Source organism: Maniola jurtina, chromosome 3 (genome assembly GCF_905333055.1).
Source record: "Maniola jurtina chromosome 3, ilManJurt1.1, whole genome shotgun sequence".
Taxonomy (NCBI): Eukaryota; Metazoa; Arthropoda; class Insecta; order Lepidoptera; family Nymphalidae; genus Maniola; species Maniola jurtina.
Window position 1 is genome coordinate 1,420,585 of NC_060031.1, and position 21,235 is coordinate 1,441,819.

General features: G+C 36.6%; 2 protein-coding genes across 6 annotated transcripts in view; one reads left to right on the plus strand and one right to left on the minus strand.

The window, feature by feature from the left end:
- LOC123881187 (rab5 GDP/GTP exchange factor) overlaps window positions 1–21,235 on the minus strand; it is a 27,990-nt gene continuing 6,755 nt past the window's right edge. The window contains exons 2-12 of one of the 4 annotated variants that reach the window (XM_045929833.1): window positions 20,936–21,010; window positions 20,390–20,519; window positions 13,146–13,310; window positions 12,379–12,602; window positions 11,791–11,900; window positions 11,199–11,365; window positions 5,045–5,178; window positions 4,466–4,576; window positions 2,409–2,519; window positions 1,740–1,874; window positions 1–1,474 (exon numbers count right to left, since the gene is read on the minus strand). In XM_045929833.1, the coding sequence (XP_045785789.1) occupies window positions 416–1,474; window positions 1,740–1,874; window positions 2,409–2,519; window positions 4,466–4,576; window positions 5,045–5,178; window positions 11,199–11,365; window positions 11,791–11,900; window positions 12,379–12,602; window positions 13,146–13,310; window positions 20,390–20,519 (2,346 nt within the window). In that variant the 5' untranslated portion in view covers window positions 20,936–21,010 and the 3' untranslated portion in view covers window positions 1–415. Of the gene's footprint in view, window positions 1,475–1,739; window positions 1,875–2,408; window positions 2,520–4,465; window positions 4,577–5,044; window positions 5,179–11,198; window positions 11,366–11,790; window positions 11,901–12,378; window positions 12,603–13,145; window positions 13,311–20,389; window positions 20,896–20,935; window positions 21,103–21,235 lie in introns of those variants that run through there. The other 3 variants (XM_045929831.1, XM_045929834.1, XM_045929830.1) reach the window with 3 other exon arrangements.
- Window positions 19,400–21,235, plus strand: part of LOC123881188 (tetratricopeptide repeat protein 30A) — a 5,036-nt gene continuing 3,200 nt past the window's right edge. The window contains exon 1 of one of the 2 annotated variants that reach the window (XM_045929838.1): window positions 19,400–19,427. In XM_045929838.1, the coding sequence (XP_045785794.1) occupies window positions 19,401–19,427 (27 nt within the window). In that variant the 5' untranslated portion in view covers window position 19,400. The other variant, XM_045929835.1, reaches the window with a different exon arrangement.

Genomic DNA, 21,235 nt, shown 5'->3' on the forward strand with positions numbered 1-21,235 from the left:
ATAATTTATTAACACATCAACAATTGCGCAAAATAAAAATGTCTGATCATTTTAGAAAATAAAATTAATTAACACTTTTAGGGTTTACACACTTTCAACACATCACGTATTGGAAACTGTTTCTGCCGTACATTTTATTTTGAAATTGTGTATAATTTACGTTATAAGTGAACAGATTAACTGAACTGACATAATCAAGGTCTAGCTAAAACCGCATGAGATTTTTCATTTAAGTTTTTGAATTAATTAGACCCCACTAAAACGGATTTCAGGGATGGCTAACGTTCAAACTACGAAAACATATTTTCATTAAAAAGATAAAGTTAATTGTAGCGGTATTCCAATGTCATTTATCGTTATGTTTTATCGTTACTAAACCGTTAGTGGATATATGTATATCTTATCTAATTTTTATTTATGATTGTTTGCTCGTCTGTGGTAGCAAAGGTGACGGTAAAAGACACGCCGCAGTGGGTGATCCACTGTCATCCAAAATAGATGTTCCCTCCTTTTGGACTGGACTGAATGGATCCCTACTTTGATCCAAAGGTTGATACTGTCTGTGAACCACCTCAAAAGCCTCCGCCTCCGAACCAGGGTTGACTAAACTGAACTCATCGAATTTCTCAAGATGTGCCATATTCTGGCTTGTTTGAGGACTGAATGGATCGAAAATCGGTTCCTTCTTTATTCCGTCTGGTGAAAACGGGTCTTTTGGCTTCGGTAGGTCCTCTGCTAAACTGTTATCACCACTGAAATCTGATAAATCGATATCATAGTTGATATTACTCAGTCCTGGAGCTAGGTCTGATCCAAATTCATCCGGTGTCATCAATTCATCTATAGATCTTGAGTCGAAGGGAGTGAACCCGAGCGGAGAAGGCGTTAAAATTTCAAAGGAGCCAGTATGTTTTAATTCCCATGGCATTTTGTGTGGTGATTTCGGTGATTTTGGTGTCGTTTGGAAGTCTACAATATCATCACCAACCATCTGGCCGATTGTTACCATAACTGGTTCTTGAACCGGTTTAGTTTCTGGTATTTCAATCTGTGGGATTTCTGGGTTTCCATCCAGTATTTGTGAAATCGAATGTTTATCCATTTGAGCTATTGGATTTACATCCGATATTTGTACTTGTGGAATCCGATTTATTTCTGGAATTTCAGATGGAATTGCGTTTGTATCCAGTATTTGCGAGACTGGATTCTTGTCTGTTATTTGAATTTGTGGTATTATATTTACATCATTTATTTCCAGTTTTGGTATTTGAGGGATTGGGTTTACATCGGATATTTCTGCGTTTGGATTGTATGGAACATCTTGTTTGATTTGTATGGAAGGTTGTGGAGTCTCAAGGTCTATGAGGGGTGTTGTGGAATTCCTCAATGACGCGAGTCTCGGAGGTATTCGACGTGGTTTTATCTCCAGCGGTGTTTTGGCTAACACATCTTGAACCTTCTTGGCTATTTCTTTCTGTGAACAAAATATAAAATTTTGTAACAATAGTAGCTAAAAAGTGTGTCAATTTCGTAAGTTAAAGAGTGGCATAGGCTCTTTTATCCCCTAAAATCAAAGAGTTCCCACCGGATTTTTAAAAAAGTCAACTAGTACTAATATAAATGTGAAACTATGTCTGTCTGTCTGTTACCTTGTCACAGTTTATCAGCTTAACCGATTTTGACAAAATTCAGAACAGAGATAATTCATTCCCGGAGACTGACAAAGGCTCAAAGCTTACCTCGAAAGTCTCAGCATTTGCAGCGAGCTGGTGAGCTTTAGTGCGCAACGCCTTTACTTCCTCCATCAGTTTCTCAGTCTGCAACTTTTGCTCGTCCGCCTCACGCACTGCTCCGCATAAAGACAAGGCTGCGGCCTAGAATGAAAGTCACATTATAAAATCGCAATAGAAAAGCGCTGACTCTTAGGCTGAGAACTATAGAGAGCACTTTGACTTTGCTCAGACTTAAGACACTGTTAAAACGAGACAGCGTTATACCGCTGGCATAAATCTGTCTCGTTTTAACTGACCTTAAGTCTAAGCAAAGTCAAAGTGCGGTCTGTAGATTTTATCCTTATACCAAAGAGTTAAGATTACTTACATTTATTTGAAAAATCATTTTCCGTCGTATTTTTTAATTTAGGCTCTATTTTTTTAGGCTCCCGTTTGACGACAATCTATTACGTATTAGAAGATGGCCGCGGCTTGCCCGCGTGGATTTCGGTTTTTAAAATCCCGTAGGAACTCTTTGATTTTCCGGGATAAAAAGTAGCCTATGTGCTAATCCAGGATATTATCTATCTCCATTCCAAATTTCAGCTAAATCCATTCAGTAGTTATTGCGTGAAAGAGTAACTTATATGTATGTGTGAAGAGTAAATTATATGTATAAGTATAAATGAATTGTACCCAGGTGCTGCCGCCAATAGAAGCCGGCATGGCCATGTAGCAGTCAAACTCTTTCTTGTCCATATTCAAAGACTCCGCCGTCAGGTTCTCAATGAACGACACCGCACAACACTGCAACGAGATACAAGTGTAAATTATAACAGTAAATTTATAACACCCCCGACGATCCAAAGTATCTGAGTTTTCCAAAACATCATTTTGAAATAAATAATTATGTATTTAGGCAACGTCCATCTTGACAGCTTGACATTTGTCTAGTGACATAATATTATGAACCTAACGGTTATGTAACCTTCTTTTCTACAAGAAAACTAGAAAAGAGCTGATAACTCTTAAACGGCTGAACCAATTTTTTTAGATTATAGCTAAGAACACTCTCGATCAAGCCACCTTTCAAACAAAAAAAACTAAATTAAAATCGGTTCATTCGTTTAGGCGCTACGATGCCACAGACAGATACACAGACACACGGATACACACGTCAAACTTATAACACCCCTCTTTTTGGGTCGGGGGGTTTTTTTTTTTTTTTTTAATCCTTTATTTATAGGCTTTTATTAAAAATAGAAATTAGAGCCTTCATAGCTCAACGGTTGAGGAGCGGACTGAATTCCGAAAGGTCGGCGGTTCAAACTCCACCCGTTGCACTATTGTTGTACCCACTCTTGGCACAAGCTTTACGCTTAGTTGGAGGGGAAGGGGAGTATTAGTCATGATTAGCATGGCTAACATTCTTTTTTTTAAACAAAAAAAAAATGGAGGACATTATAACATTTTGTAGAAAACTAGCTTATGCCCGCGACTTCGTCCGCAAGGACTACACGAATTTCAAACCCCTTTTTTACCCCCTAGGGGTTGAAATTTCAAAAATCCTTTCTTAGCAGATGTCTACGTCATAATAGCTAACAGCTGATAATAGATACCATACACTCAATAACGTTATCTAGATACCTTATTAATACCGGTAAAAGTAACAATACCTTTAGCGGTAATTATACATCTATGTACCTATATCTTACGAAGACGTGTACAAAGGAGCATCTTTGCTCGACGCGCATTTACCGTTAAAAAATATAGCGTTAAATTATATTTGTATACTGCTAACTGTTAACGTTACCTTTTTACAATAACATACAAGTGTAAAGTAAAAATTTATAACACCCCCGACAAGTGAAGGTTTACAGTAACTAGAAAAAAGCTGATAACTTTCAAACGGCTGAACCGATTTTCTTGGATGATAGCTAAGAACACTCGATCAAGCCACCTTTCAAACAAAAAAAACTAAATTAAAATCGGTTCATTCGTTTAGGCGCTACGATGCCACAGACAGATACACAGATACACACGTCAAACTTATAACACCCGTCTTTTTGGATCGGAGGTTAAAAATGTAACGTAACGAAATGTTTTGGTAGTTTTAACGTATAAAAATTTAGTAATGGTTGGACGCTTATGTCCATCAATGGAATGCAAGTAAAGGATTTTTTCCTAGAATAAAGTTCCAGTATAATTTATGGCAGCTTTATTGCTACTACCATCTAGCCCCTGGACTAGTAAGTCATATTATTCTAGCTTAAACTTTTACAGTCTGATAAGTAAAGGGTGAAGGAGGAGAAACCGTAATAGGCTCGCAAATCCTAAGCTCCGCCTCAGGAAAGTGGGAAAGTCATTTGTGGGAATAAGTGTAATATTTTATAATAAAATTCCACAGTCAATTTTAGACTTGCCTTTACACAAGTTTAAAAAATCTATTAAAAGTATGCTCCTGAAAAAAGCTCATTATACAATCGAAGATTATCTAAATGACAAAAAAGCTTGGATTTGACTCGCTCCAGCAATACACGGCGCTGCAATTGCTTGTATACAGTATGGCATATTATTGTAAATTGAATATGTACTTGAAAAGAGCAACCGCCGAGTTTCTTGCTGGTTCTTCTCGGTAGGAACGGCATTCCGAACCAGTGGTAGATTTTATTGACGATTCAAAAGCACTTGTAAAAGTTTAATTTAATAAAAACATTTTGAATTTGATGATATAAAGAAGAAGAAAAAATAACCAGATTAGTGAAGTAATAACCGCCTTCTCCCGTCATAAGTCGCTGCGCGTTGCAGAATCGCGTCACGAAGTTGATATTGCTCACTAGGCGCGGAGGATTCGCTTTCAGCACCTGAAAAATGGACGAAATATTTTTATGGAATCGCTCATCAGACACAGAAAGTGTACAATGCGCGGGCCGAATGGAGAGGGGGGGGGGGGGGGGGGAGAGAGAGAGGCAGAGAGATAGAGATAGATAGAACCGAGTACCGACACCAAGTACTCGGCTGATTTATATTCGGGATAGTGTTACATACAACAGACTTATACAAATGATCATGGCAACCAATTTTAACTATGCAATAATAATAATGTAAGCATACAGAGGATATTACTTAATAAAATCAATAGTATTTATATAATTATCTCTTATTTTATCTTTCCTTCTGGAAAACGTTCTAGGAAGTCACACATGGTCACCAGGATACAGGTTATACCTAGTATGGAGACCAGTAGCAAACCACACTGTTATAAGCTTTTTAAAAATAAAGGTATTATATTTTTTATCTCCTCAGGGTTGATGAAGTACAGACAGACTTACAGTGAATATAAGTGCCGGTAGTAGATCGTCAGCGGAGGCGGGCGCGCCGCACAGCGCCAGCACGTGACGACACGCGCGCCGCACGCGCGTCAGCTTGCCGCCCGGCGACGGCGCTCCGTCCATAGCCAGCAGCTCTGTTCACCAACACTCCAATCAGTTATGTTATTAGGATTGGCATGTTTAAAACAAGTATGTGTGTGTGTGGGGGTGTGTGTGTGTGTGTGGGTGTGTTTATGTCAGTGTGTGGGTGTGTGTGTGTATATTCAAACAATAATGGATTAATAGATTTTTAAATCTGTTTTTCCCCATCCTGATTATAATGAACGCGGCGAGTACCTTTACTAAATGAGCAAAAATCAACAAAACTTTTCGTTATGTTACGTTAAAAAACTAAATCGACATCAGTTCATTCGTTTAGGCGCTACAGTGCCACAGACAGATACACAAACACACAGATACACACGTCAAACTTATAACACCCCTCTTTTTGAGTCAGGGGTTAAAAAAAGGTAATGATGATAGCAACCGCCATCCAGTACAAGGTCCCTATACGAGGTCGCTGCTGTAGCACCATGGGACCCTAACGCAAATTTTGACAACTAAGGACATGTGACATTGCCTAAGTACTTTGCAGCCAGACATACATAGATAAAGTAAAGAGATAAGGCGATAAATGGCGTAGATTAAAATTTAGAACAATAAAAAATAGCTACTTGAAAATTTAAATTTAAATGTGCTCCTAAACACAACAGACAAATAAAGTTAAGCAATCAATTAATTCAGAAATAACTGACGAGCCACTCCTGCTTCACATGGGTAGCACGCAGCGCACGCTAATGCATGGAGTTTCCCTACATGATCAAATCACAAGGATAAAGTTGAAAACTAAAACCCGACTGCGATCGTCTTAATAAACGCTGAAATACCACGCATCTCATTTTATCTCATATACAGGGTGGTCAAAAAGTCGTGGATCAAACGAAATAGGGAGATAGAGGAGGTCATTTCCAGCAAAAAATATTTCTACAGCATGGCCTTATTTAAATTGCCCTAAGAGTTATGAATATTTTTGAGATTTTTAACAAAATACCAGATTCTCTTACAATTAGACTAATTTAAAAAAAATGAGATAAAAGATAATAAAACAAACGATGCTGTGTCATTACTAGATAATGTATCAGCACTACAAACCTTCTATTGAGGCTCTGGGTGCCAAATTACAAGAGCAATTATTTTTTTTCCAAAACTTTTAAAGCGTTACCAAAAATTTAATGTCACTTTAAAAGCGCACTGTGAAAAAAAAAATGTACTACGGAAAAGTGACCCTGTATCAGAAAAACTTGCTGATTTAATGCCAATTTAAATGAGGTATAACACATTACTCTTTGTTTCGTAATTCTGGTCTTATAATTGTTTTTTAACCCCCGACCCAAAAAGAGGGGTGTTATAAGTTTGACGTGTGTATCTGTGTATCTGTGTATCTGTGTATCTGTGTATCTGTCTGTGGCCTCGTAGCGCCTAAACGAATGAACCGATTTTAATTTAGTTTTTTTTGTTTGAAAGGTGGCTTGATCGAGAGTGTTCTTAGCTATAATCCAAAAAAATTGGTTCAGCCGTTTCGAAGTTATCAGCTCTTTTCTGGTTTTCTTATTACTTTTATCCCAGGACCACCAGAGGTTACGTATTTTCTGACACAGGAAATATGTACGATTGAGTAGTGTTAGTAAGTACTAAGAAAGCATGCCTAGCCTACGTGCTAGCTTGCTTAGATGGCCAATTTTCAGGTATCTGATAATCAAGGTACATAAAAACATTACTTACCTCACGTAAATTCGCCAAACTGATTTTTACGTATATTTTAGGCAATATCCTTAAAAATATGTCGCCAATATTCCCAGACACTTCCCGCGTTGGCCGTATTGCTTTGCAGACGCTTTAAAGCTCCCAAAATAAGTAATTACTTAACTGCACGTAAATTCTGATGCTCCATTTTTATATATAACCACCAGACAACTATTTTAAAACCTTTTACAAGAAGACAGACCGATCCAGAGGGCCAATCATCCCCTAAATTCAATTTTTGAATGCCTCTGTGGGTTTGAGCGCGAGGGCATCATTATCTACGCGCATGAGACTGAGTAAGACATGTATTAGGATATATTGACTTCTCTCTCACTCTCTTATAGTTTACTTATGTCAATTAATTATTAATATTAAAAAAAAATCTGCTAAAAATTAAAAAAATTGGAGAATTTACGTGAGGTAAGTAATGTTTTTATGTACCTTGATTACCTGATACCTGAAAATTGGCCGTCTAAGCAAGCTAGCAGGTCTGTAGGCATGCGTTCTTAGTACATAGTAACACTACTCAATCGTCCACATTTCGTTCGTCAGAAAATACGTGACGGCTGGTGGCCCTGGGATCTTTCACTATTGTAACAGAGGTTCATAATATTATGTCAATTGGCAAATGTTAAGTTGTCAAGATGGACGTTGCCTAGATACATAATTATTTATTTGAAAATAATGTTTTGGAAAACTCCGATACTTTGGATCGTAGGCGCGGAGTTTCTAATTTATAAAATATTATAATCACAGTTAAACGAGAAAACATCAATTCAATTATAATATCCAACAGTCAACCAAAGGCCACGAACAATCAACCCAAACCCAAACCATAGTCAAACTATTTTTAGGGTTCAGTAGGTATCTGTAGAAAAAAAAAAGATGTTGTAGGTAGCCTCGACTGTTGTAGTCGCGTAGGTGTGCATGGCACAATTAAATATCGTAGGAGGCGATGACCCTCCGCGCGGCTGAGGTTCCCGCATCGTAGTCGCTTTGTCGCGCAGGTTTGGATGATGCATTAGGCGCACCTTCTTTTTATTTTATCTGCTTGAACTCAGCTTATTTACTTTGACAAAATACGTTTAAAATTCATCATCATCAGGATCAACCCATCGCCGGCTCACTACTGAGCACAAGTCTCCTCTCAGAATGAGAAGCTACCACACTGGCCAAGCACGTATTGGCACACCTCACGCACCTTTGAGGGAGCATTATGGCCAACTCTCAAGCATGCAGGTTTCCTGACGGTGTTTTCCTTCACCACTTCGTTGTCTGTCTGTGTGTCATCTTTCAAGAGAATCAAAACTTATAAATTGGGTACTTCCCGTTTACGTAGAATCATGAAAGGCAGATAGCAATATCTTATAGCCCAAGCACTCTACTCCTGTGGCCCAAGTAAAGAGAAAAATCCGACAACTGAATTGTCATTACATTAAAAAAAAAACTTGTACGGAACTCTTCATGTGTGAGGCAGACTCGCACTTGACCGGTTTTTGAAAGTTATGTCAAATAAAAATTTGACATGCAATAACAAACAAAATGAAATACAAGCCACTTTATTCCTTATTTCATCGGGTGAAAGTCGATTTCAATTTAATCGTAGGTATATCTTGAAAAGCGAACTGTTATACGACTACGTAAAATGGGTACATTTTTAAAGCAACGACATGTTAGAAACAGATATTTCGTTTTGGTCGTGTTAAACTATGTGAGTCATTCAGATAATTCTTGATTTAGTGATGTTCGGTCAAAAATATTTCATGAAACGTATAATTAACATAACATTGATGTTACTTTTGAAGAGATATTAGCTGCCTTATTGGATTTATATTATTATAGAAATTGGGTTTTAGAATTGCACAAATAAACGGTAATTTATGAATAAAGTTTAAAAAGCGTGAAATAAAAATTAAATTAAAAATTTAAAAAACCCCCGACACATAAACCTCTAAAAAGTAAAAAAATAATAGGTAAATATGTATGGGCCCTTTAAGAATAGTATAAATAGTAAAGTTTTTATCCAAGCGTTCGTTGCGTCGGGGGACCGCTAAAGAATATTCTTTCTACAACAGATGACTTTCATAGTTTATCATAGGTAGCGGTCCCCTGGCGCAACGAGCGCTTGGATAAAAACTTTACTATTTATACTATTCTTAAAGGGCCCATACATATTTACCTATTATTTTTTTACTTTTTAGAGGTTTATGTGTCGGGGGTTTTTTAAATTTTTAATTTAATTTTTATTCATATCAAGGTGCAAATTTCAGTAGATTAGTTTAATTCAAAATAATTTTGAAGATTATCATGCTGCTAGTTAAACTGCTAGTTTTTTGTATGTTGGAATGCTAGAAACATCACTGTGCTTGTCACACTTAAAATTTGTGAAAAGAATAGAAACTCTTCACTACCACCTCGTGCCAGAACCACCCAGAACTACCCAGAACGCCCGTCTTGCAAGTAGTTCATCTTTTCTAGGAAACAAAAGGATAAAGAAACTATGCCTCTCGTTTACACTAATCATCATTTCTATTTGCATTGTTGGAATAAGGAAGGATGTGAAAGAGAGGCATAGTTTTTTTATCCTTTTGTTTCCTAGAAAAGAGGGCGTTCTGGGTAGTTCTGGCACGTGGTGGTAGTGAACAGTTTCTGTTCTTTTCACAAATTTTAAGTGTGACAAGCACAGTGATGTTTCTAGCATTCCAACGTACAAAAAACTAGCAGTTTAACTAGCAGCATGATAATCTTCAAAATTATTTTGAATTAAACTAATCTACTGAAATTTGCACCTTGATATGAAAAAACAATTATAATACCAGAATTACGAAACAAAGAGTAATGTGTTATACCTCATTTAAATTGGCATTAAATCAGCAAGTTTTTCTGATACAGGGTCACTTTTCCGTAGTACATTTTTTTTTCACAGTGCGCTTTTAAAGTGACATTAAATTTTTGGTAACGCTTTAAAAGTTTTGGAAAAAAATTAATTGCTCTTGTAATTTGGCACCCAGAGCCTCAATAGAAGGTTTGTAGTGCTGATACATTATCTAGTAATGACACAGCATCGTTTGTTTTATTATCTTTTATCTCATTTTTTTTAAATTAGTCTAATTGTAAGAGAATCTGGTATTTTGTTAAAAATCTCAAAAATATTCATAACTCTTAGGGCAATTTAAATAAGGCCATGCTGTAGAAATATTTTTTGCTGGAAATGTCCTCCTCTATCTCCCTATTGCGTTTGATCCACGACTTTTTGACCACCCTGTATAGACAAGTCGCCAAGACTTCAGGGCGCTAAGTAAATAGTTGTAAGAAGAATAGTTGTAATGTAAATAGTTGTAAGAATATTGTAAATACAATAAATAAATAAATAAAATAAATTTATTTTATATTATGTATGTAGATAACATATGTTTGTGGCACCAAATAAACTGTGTTTCTTTCTTTCAAATATTAGAGTAAAATTGTTTTTCTGTCGCTTGGTATTATTTGTTGTTGTACATTTACATATACTCGTGAGCTAAGAATTTTCTACTCTTGCATTTGACACCACACTTGATACAAAACCAAAAAAAAATTTTGAACACCTCCACTATTTTTGATGTTATATCGGTTAGGTCATTTCTTTTTTTCATATAAAATGTAGCCTATGTCACCCGGAGCTTTACAACGAATCAATTGACACCTCATTCATCAAAATCGACCCAGTAGTTAAGGCACTAAGGCGGAACACACAAAATTTGGATACAAACATACATACATACATACATAAATGCATACATAAATACATACATACATACATAGACTGCTAAAATCATAAGACTTCCTTTTAGCTTTGCTGCAGTCGGGTAAAAACCGATATACGGGGGTCCCAAGGTGCTAGAATGGCGACTACACGCCGGAAAGCGCAGCTTTGGAAGACCTTCTAATAGGTGGATCGACGACATCAAACGAGTCGCCGGGAGCCGCTGACCTGGGGACCTTCTTCTTCTCTCTGGGCTGTTGTGCGTGCGTTGCCCCTCCCCGCCGAAGTGACCTGGGGACCTATGTTCAGCTGTGGACGTCTATCAGTTGATAATGATAGATATATAGATAGATAGCCTCGATAGCTCAACGGTTGAGGAGCGGACTGAATTCCGAAAGGTCAGCGGTTCAAACCCCACCCGTTGCACTATTGTCGTACCCACTCCTGGCACAAGCTTCACCCCTAGTTGGAGAGGAGAGGGGAGTATTAGTCATGATTAGCATGGCTAACATTCTTTATTTAAAAAAAAAAATTATGATGATGATTGTGTTGAGCACCGATACTCACCACTTATGGCCTTATAAAGCGGCTGGCAGCCAGCGATATTGGCGCGGTCCAGCTTGCATTCCAGGTGTCTCTTGCCGACCCAGCTGAGCTGCTGGATGCGCTCCGACATGGCGCGGTCGAGGCGCTCGTCTTCCGTGCCGCTGGGCGAGAACACCACGCCTGGTAGACTGGATGTGAACAAGAACAAACCGGTCAAGTGCGAGTCGGATTCGCACACGGAGGGTTCCGTACCCGTACAAGAAGTACTTAATACTTTAATTTTCTTGTGATGTGACCACAAATCCACAAATTCACTGTTTTTCGGATTTCCCAATTTACTTGTGCTATAATAAAACGCTACCTGCCTTTCTGATTCTATGGAAAGTTTTTTTTTATTCGATACAAATTGACTGCAATCTCGCCTAGTGGTAAGTGATGATGCAATCTAAGATGGAAGCGGTATCGTAAAGATTTCGATTTTCCTATTGATTTTGATATAAAGGTTCCTTTTTTCTTTGGAGATACGGGACCCTTATATACATAACATATGAAAGCCAAAAAATAATAAGGTGAGGGTGTAAATAACAAAAACCGTTTTGAATGGGGAACTCACTCGTGCAAGTAAGTCATAGCATGTTTCTCCACGAAGTCGATAAGTAACTCCTTGGTTTCCGACTCCGCGTTGGCGAAGTGAGGCGACGTGTCCATGTATTTCATGAAATGCTGCAAAAAAACCAATGTGAGATGCTGTAACCATGCCAACTTTAACACAGAATTCATATTCAAAATATGGGCTTCCTTAGGGAGCCATTCAGATGATAATGTGTCATATTGAACGTTTATTGCAATGCACTAAAGTGGAATATGTCACATGTCCGAGGTTTGCTTTATTCACTGTAATCTACCGAAAAAGAGATGGCAACATGCTCATAGTTGGCTGTTACTGCTTAAAAAATCTAATTTAAGTATTTTTTTATTTTTATTTTTTTATTTTAGACAACTATAAATAAACAGATATATCCAACTATAGATTCAACTCATGGGCATCAATCAAGAAACGAATCGACACTAAATCTAATCATTCCGTCTCACTCACACGCTATACACAGATTCCGTGTGTAAGTAAGAGGGGGGGTAATTAAGGCCACCATTACCGATTCATTTCTTTATTGGCATGAGGTTCATACAAACAGGCACTGACCTGGTAATGCCTTTGCACTCGCTCGGACAACTCGTCGACATTCATGACGTTCGAGCACTTGATGACGTCCATTATGAAGCTGTGCACGAATACGCGCGCGTCGCGGTCCACCTGTGTCGGCAGCATCGGGAATCGAACCCGGAACTCGCGTTTCATGCCCTCGTTCACCATGGCGGGGATTTTAAATTCCGGAGGTTTCCGTTCGGGAGTGTGGTCTTGTTCATCTAAATTGACAACAAAATTGAAATGAAATGAGCCGGTCAACTGTCGAGGAATCAGCTGGTCGATTCCGGTAAACCTGCATCAATCATTATTACAATCGCATTATTCTATGCTCCTACACAGCTCGATTGCAGTAGAATGACAGCTACAATGTCACGATCGCAATCACCTCAGATTGGTTGACGCTCGCTACAATTAGCTACAATGCATTGTTGCAACAAGAATGCCATAAATTCAGCCAATCACAACAATTGAGGTTGTAATAATGATTGATACAGTTTTTCCACAATTGACCAGCAGTTTTTTGAGTGTGTTGTTAGCTTCTCTTTCTTGCATTTATCAGATTCGCATCACTTTCTAACGATGTAATAAGATTTTGACCTTAGGTGCAAGTCTTGAGTGAGTGTTTAAAATTCAAATTTGTATTTTAAGTAATTCAGGTTTGACAGTTCCAGATTAAATTAAGATTGTCTGTCGTTTTCTTGTTACATTAGTAAGAAAAAGATGCGAATGTTCTAAGATTTACTTGTATCAGTACAACTGACCTGTACTGCTCTTCTTGAAGACGCTAAACTTCAGGGCCTTCTTCAGGGTCTCGCTCTGGCGAAGGCGCTTCTCCTCGAACTTGGAGAAGGACTGCGACGCGAGCTTGAGGGCTCGCTCCGGTCTCTTCTGTTCCGGCGGAGGCAATGTCGCGGAGGATGCTTTTTCTGTTCAACAAATAGCTGAATTAAAGTCTAAAATGAACGAATTTTTTTGTTTAGGACTTGGCCGAAACAATAGCTCGTTCACACAGGCTACGTAAGCGTAGACGTAGCGCGTTGTAACGTATGGAACTGTATGAAACATGGCACACCGGTTGTGTAAAGCGTGGACGTATGCGTAACCCGGTGTGTTACGGGTTTACGCGCGTCACTACGCACGTGTCACGTGTACGTGCTTGGTGTGAATCGGCCTTGAGTGTCCTCAAGTATAAGTATTCGCAATCATTGAAAATGTTAGAATGTGCGAAAGTGAAGGAAACATACCACAGCGCCTTAAAGAGCAGGACATTTTCTAGGAAAACAGGACGCTTGGCAGCCGATCAAGATAACAAATATCGAATTAAACATTATAACCTCCGATTAACAGATTCGATCGTGCCGATACTGTGTCCTTAGCGCCTATCGAATTTATAATCGCTGTATGTTACAGCAATTTATCAAACCAGCAGTAATTAATTTGTTTATGTTCAAATATATGTAGGTTAAGATCAATTATGGTGCAGTGGTATTGCATTAGTACGAATGACTACGTCCAGTCCAGTGTACCCTTTCATGATTCCGAAAGAGTTCTCAGATTTTCTTCTTCTCAGAGTTGGGCGCGTTTGGGACCCTCGTAGCTTTAGTTTTAAGTTACGTAATTAATTTTATCGCCACTATATCGTACAAATATCCGACCATCAAAAAGAGTACAATAGTACCTACTTTGATTTTGACTTTGACTTTCCATTGCATAAGGCCTCATTTACGCGAGAGCTTTTTTAACGTCCATTAAAAAAGCGTCCAAATAGAACAAATTAATGTATTCCCAAGTATCTGTTCACACGTAAAAAAGCGAAGATTTTAGAAACCTCAATATCATTTTTGAAGACCTAGATCCACTCGTATGGGTCTGATGAAAAAAATAAATTGAGTTTCAGTTCTAAGTATTGTGAAACCAAAAATTAATTTTTTTTTTCTATTTTTGTGTGAAAATCTTAATGCGGTTCACAGAATACAGCTACTTACCCAGTTTCAACAGTATAGTTCTAATCGATAGATAGATAGAAATACTTTATTGCACACAAAAACACATGTAAAGGATCACAACACGGAAAGAAGAAAACAGAAAAAACAATTTGTGTGCAAAGGCGGCCTTATTGCTAATAGTTTCGGAAAAAAGTGGCTGTGACATACGGACGGACGGACAGACAGACAGACATGACGAATCCATAAGGGTTCCGTTTTTTTGCCATTTGGCTACGGAACCCTAAAAAGCGTTGACGTGTGAACATATGCTTGGGAATACATTTGTTCTATCATGTCAGTTCAATCAGATTAGGAAGCCTCTCGTCTGTATAAGGTTAGCTTGCAAGGTAGTCGCACTATAGCTTCAGACGTCATCATTAAAACAGCATGTGTAAGACATGCATGTAAGTACCCACTTCAAATTCTTCACCAATCCAATTCAAGTAGATACTTACAGAATACTAGGTACTTCAAAAGACGCAAGTGTCTCGTGTAAGTACGTTAATTGTATAAGTAGAGTACGCTGATGAATCATGATCCTTTATCTTGTCACATTGGCGGAAGGAAGGAGACAATATTGTTCACCTTGGAATTTATAGTGTTTTCTAATAAAACATTTTAATAAATCCCGGTTCTACCCAGAATACGTCTGCCGCAGAACTGATGGTCGCTGGGACGTGTTCTGGAGTAGAGACCTCGTATCAGCAAGCGCAGTGTGGGCGACCTCCAACCCGCTGGACTGACGACCTTAAGAAGATAGCGGGAAGTGGATGGATTAGGAAAGCGGAGGATCATATGTAGTGGCACGCTCTTGGGAAGGCCTATGTCCTATGTTCAGGAGGCAAACAGGCTGATTGATTGATTGATTGGTGCTACCCGTCAACTTCACCTGCTGTGATCTATCAATTTTACTATGGCCTACCTTACATCTGTATTACAATTGTATAAACCTTCATTTGTAGGAGTATTTTTTTATTGTATATAAAATGTCTTTTTGTATTCTCCTTCAAAAATTACAGTGCTATTACCTTAATAGGTTGCATCGGCAAAATTCGTTTGCACAGAAAAGTGCAACAACCAATGTAGATATTTTATAATCATTATTAGTTTCTTGGACATTTTTTAACTACCGTTTAAGAAACAATGACCACCAAGTTTTTGACAACTAACAAGGCTACGGAAAACTACTCTTTGCTTGTTCTGACACGCACTTGACCAGATTTTTATTACACGATAATCAATTACAATTTTCAAAAACATTTTTTGAAAATTTTTCCTCTTCTATAATATTATGTACACTACACTTACAGTAAAAAATCTATCCTTTTCACAATTTTGCTAAAAATCAGTTTTGTTATGGCACCTTATATTGATTTTTCATACTTTATCTGACAAAAATCTTCAAATTAAAATTTTATCCTGTATTCATAATGAGCATTATGCTTCGCAGCTTCTTTCTTTGCGATTTGGTTTACATATTGTAGAACGCGTCCCACGCATCACCCTAGCACGGATTTTTAGATCTTTTTTGACTTTGAAATTGGCAACACTGCCTACCCGCATCCAATCCCCCACTATCGCCCTCCCACCACAGCTCGGACCACTTCACGACCGGCTTGTCATTACGTGTTTCCGTGCCGAAGCCTACGCACGTCACAGAAACCCGCACGAAATATTATTAAAATCATCGTTCTGAACATGGGGAAGAAGAGGAAAAATGAGGACCCAGAGGAAAGAATTAGGAGAAAAATAAGGAGGCTAAATGAAAAACGCCAGAGAAAAACGAGAACACAAATCGTAAGTAAAATCCATTTTATTAAAATTAAACCTATCCAAAATAGCAATCCCAGTGATTGTTGCCCAAAATCACCTCACAAGTCTTTAGATTTTCAAAAATCATTAAACAAAATAGGAGCGATTCGTAAATGACGAATCACAACTCTCAGTTCTAGATAAGAACTATTATAGTATATTTTAGTATTTAAACCTTATAAACCTATTTAGGTTTATTAAAAGTAGTAATTTTAAAATAGAAGATTATCGCACTGCATCAAAATTAATTGTCACTTGGCTTAAATCAGCCTAAAAGATGCATGTTTTTTAATATAACTATATCACAGCGAAAATATTTACGTTTTAAATGTCGTGAGCATTCTGACATGATACTTAAAACTTCTTGATGATAAGAAAATTAAAATTAATTATTATTATTATTTTTTGAAAAGATATTCACACAATCGAAACGCAAACTTCGATTTTGCTAGATTGTTTGAACCGTTAATTTCACTTATCCTGGAGTCCAATATTCGTGGGTTATTATACGAAAATGTTCAAACGTCACAAGTATCATTGCTTACTAAATAACCCGAGTTACGAACAAAAACATTCACCGCCTTAGCAATTTGAAATAGTTAAATTTGAGTTTGAGGATTTGAGAAAGTTAAATAGTATCAACAGTGCATTTTCACCTTTAATTAATTGATAATTAAACATTCGGACGCATGCTTAACTGGAGTGCTTTTTATTATAATAATGTATAGTGTAGCTACAGTGTAGCGTCCGGTCGTAAGAAGAAAGACTCTTGTTTACATATAAACGAGTTAGAACTAAAGGCAGTTTTCCTAGCTTTGAAGGTATTTGCAAATGATCTTTGTAACGTAGACAATCCTTTTAAGGATTGATAGTACAACAGTTATTTTCTACGTAAATTGTACGGGGGAAGCGCGCAGTACCCGTAATTCTTATGTATTTACATCTTTACTATTAATTAAAGATAATACCTAAGCTAATATTTTGTCGAGAAAATCTTTCCAGGACACCGAATGGGAATTAACCAGGAATTAACTGACTATGCTTTTAAAACGTTGACTCAAGTGTTTGACAGTTTTGAAATAGATTTGTTCGCTAGTCGTTGCAATACAAAATGTGAGACTTACATCACATAGAAAATCAATCCTGATGCATGTACTGTTGATTCCTCTACGGTGTCCTAAAAACATTTGTACTATTATGCGTTTCCACCATTGATTTTAATTTTAAAAATGATAAGAAAAATAATAACTTAAAACCTATAAAAATAATAACTAGCCATCGCAAGCCTAGTTTCCTTTGTTTACAAGATCGGTCTGCTCACCATGTACCTATGTATACTTTCATCCTAACGTTAATCTTTTGACCTTTCAGAAAACTTCATAATCTTCACAAAACAATCCACTTAGTCACCGTGAAATTATGCGACAAAAATATCTGAAAATGTCGGTACCAGCAATAATTGTTGATCTTGTGATTAATTCATATTCTGACCATTACGTACAGACAATACGATACACGTATTAGGTCATAGATAGAATATCGTAAACAAAATGATTATCATTATAGTCACAAAAATGTTATTGTGATTTTAGATTTTCTTACAAAAATATTTGATAAGAGTACAAAAAATGGAACTGTAAATTTGTACTTATCTGCCTTGTTATTGGGTTTTCCTAATATGTTAGATGACTATCAAATTAGGAAGTTTATGAAGGGAGTTGCAGGTCAAGCCCAACTCAACCAAAGTATAATATAACATGGGATACTGACACTGTTCCTAGTTACTTATCTGAACAATGGCCACATGAGAACCTCAACTTGGGAAATCTTTCAAAAAAGACCCTTACTTTGTTGGCTTTAATGACTGCTTACTCATAGAGTGCTTACTTTTTCACTGATAAAAATAAGCAACGTCAATAGGCTGAACTAGACTACTATTAAAATTTCAGATTTGATAACGACCTCTTGACCTAATTCATCTCAATTCTCAACCCTTTTTTGAAATTACCTTTCTTTAATGAAAATTTTAGTATATATTCAGATACATGTTTAAAGTAGTATATTAATAAAACAAATTCTATTCGTGAAACTAATAATGATTATTTGTTTATATTAATTACAAAGGGCCTTACAAAAAGTTATCATCCCAATGATTGAGTCATTGGATAACAATTCATAAAAGTGTTATTGATATGACAAAATTTAGTGCTCACATAACACGCCATGCATCCACATCTGGAGCCAGCAGAGCAGGTGTCAACAATGATAACACTGCTGATTACAGCCAGTTATCGGCTACTTTCGCTAATTTTTTTTATAAAATTTAGCGAAATTTAGAGAGATAAAGATACTTAGTTAACGATAACTTTTGTTGATTTATTAAATTTATTATTATTTATTATATTTAACATGCCGATTTATTATGTAGATAGTAGGTATATGTATAAGATCACAAATGTATTGTATAAGTATATACCTACTCAATTAAAAAAGTTGATTTAACAAGCTATAATATACCATAATCTATTATGTTTTTAATGTAAATTTTTATTTGTAATATTCACAAATACTTACGTAATCTATTTATTTTCCAAATAGGTTACTCATTTTATATTTGTTAGCTCTGAACATCTACAATATGTAAACCAAATCGCAAAGAAAGAAGCTGCGAAGCATAATTAAAAATCAAACGAACTTACCAAGTGAAGTTCGATTGTAATTATGCGAGCAGCTTCTTTCGACGCGATTTATACACACCCTCCCTAATTTTATTATTTTCATAAAGTACACAAAAGTACACCCTACCCTAATTTATAAATATACATACATATATATAAACAAATATAAAATGTATCTATCTATAACTATCAACTAAAATGACAAGCCGGTCGTGAAGTGGTCCGAGCTGTGGTGGGAGGGCGATAGTGGGGGATTGGATGCGGGTAGGCAGTGTTGCCAATTTCAAAGTCAAAAAAGATCTAAAAATCCGTGCTAGGGTGATGCGTGGGACGCGTTCTACAATATGTAAACCAAATCGCGTCGAAAGAAGCTGCTCGCATAATTACAATCGAACTTCACTTGGTAAGTTCGTTTGATTTTTAATTATAAATAATTGTGTTTTATGTATGGAATGCAAAGTAATAAATATTTAAGTGCAACAAAGTAATAAAGTGAACAACTTATCAGCTTTTTTGATAACAGTTTCTAGCCTACAATGTAATGCACATAGTACAAATAAATTTTTTGGTTACTTTATAGCCTTTGATTAAAATGTTCTTCCTATGACAGATTACAGTAAGTATATCTGATAAAAAAAAATTAAATAACTATCAACATCATGGTCTCAACTCTCAACCCAGCACTGGCCCACTACGGAGAACGGATCTCTCAGTATGTATGTAATAGGCTAGTTCACCTTCACCACTCTAACCAAGTGTGGATTGGCAGAATTCACAGTTCACACACCTATTAGAACATTACATGTTACAACATATATGTTTTGCCTTCACCATTAAAACATTAAATATTTAATTGCTTAAGACCACATATTACCTGTAAGTTTTACTCACATAAATAGCTTACTTGATTAACTTACAATGAATTTACTAATGTAAACTCATTGTAAGTTGCCTGGTAGAGATTGCTCTAAGCAATAAGGCCACCTTTGCACACAATTGTTTTTTCTGTTTCTTCCATCTGTGTTGTTTGTTTACATGTGTTTGTGTGCCATAAAGACTTCTATCTATCTAATAAATCTATCTTACCACAGAAAGTTTTGCTGTCAATTAAGTAGGTAAGCTACTTATGTGAATTAAGCAAAATATGCACATATGCATAGAGATAAGCATAGTTAAGAACAATAAAAAAAAACTAAAGAGCTGGACTCCAACCAGCTAGGTACCACACTGTAAGCCACTATCATTTTGCTAATGTTCCTTCAAAAAAGTACTATTACTTAATACTATAAGCTAGTTTAGTAAAGCAATTTGTATTAATGTCACTAGTCTGGATCTGGGAAAGGTTCTACATATCTTAGTTGCTTTATATTCCCGTTTTAGTTTCCAACCTAGTCTTAAATGCAGTTTTAGGAAAATGGCAAAAGCCACCTTTTTCAATAGCACTACAATATCTAAAATGCAGTTACTTAAATTCAAGTTCACTTTTTTTTAAGTTTCAATTGAAATGATAGTATAAAGTAAGTAAATTACCTGCCCTCCTCTGCCTCTGGAGTTGTTCCCGATGACATTTTGAGCAGTAGCCCTGCCATTGTGGATTGCCAAAATAGTTGCAGCCGTTCTTGCACTTCAAATCGCTCTGGTCTATCCTCAAAGACGGCATCTTGCTTGCAAAAACCATATACTTATAAGATCTTTGTAAATTTGTTCCGTACCACATTTTAGAAAAAAATATGACTTTCACAACTGAAAATCGCTAATTTCTTCACTTTTTTGATGTTTCTAATGTGTAATTTTCAACACTCTACACTCAAACAGTCTCCCGTAAAAGGATTCTATCAGAATATCATCCCATCTTTGACGGTGGTAGCAGTTGTAACAGATTCTGTTATCAACGTGAGAACAAAGTTTCATCGCAAAACACGCTCGTAACGATGCCCGTTCAACGATTTCCCACCGTTATATAGGCTACTCTTATCATAATGTACTTGAAAAAGCGTGATATCTAACGATTTGTACTTCCCATTTATACTTCGAATAAATACGTGAATATAAAGTAAAATCAACGTCATTGCTCACCTTTACAGCACGTGTAACTACAAATGCATCACAATTATAATAACTATGAAGCAAATCGGATTTCCAAAAACAAATGTAATTAAAATTTAATATTTTTTGTTAGAAGTTAGAATTTGGATAGCAAAATAGCAAAGTTCAAGTTGATGATGATATAAATACATCTGTCATCTGTCAATGTCAAACACAGACGAATCATTTTTTTTTAATTTATTTTACGGCCCTAGATAACAGCCCTTTAAGGCCTAACAGACTCGAATCATATTCATCTTTTACATAGACAAACGCTGCTTTTAGGCTGCT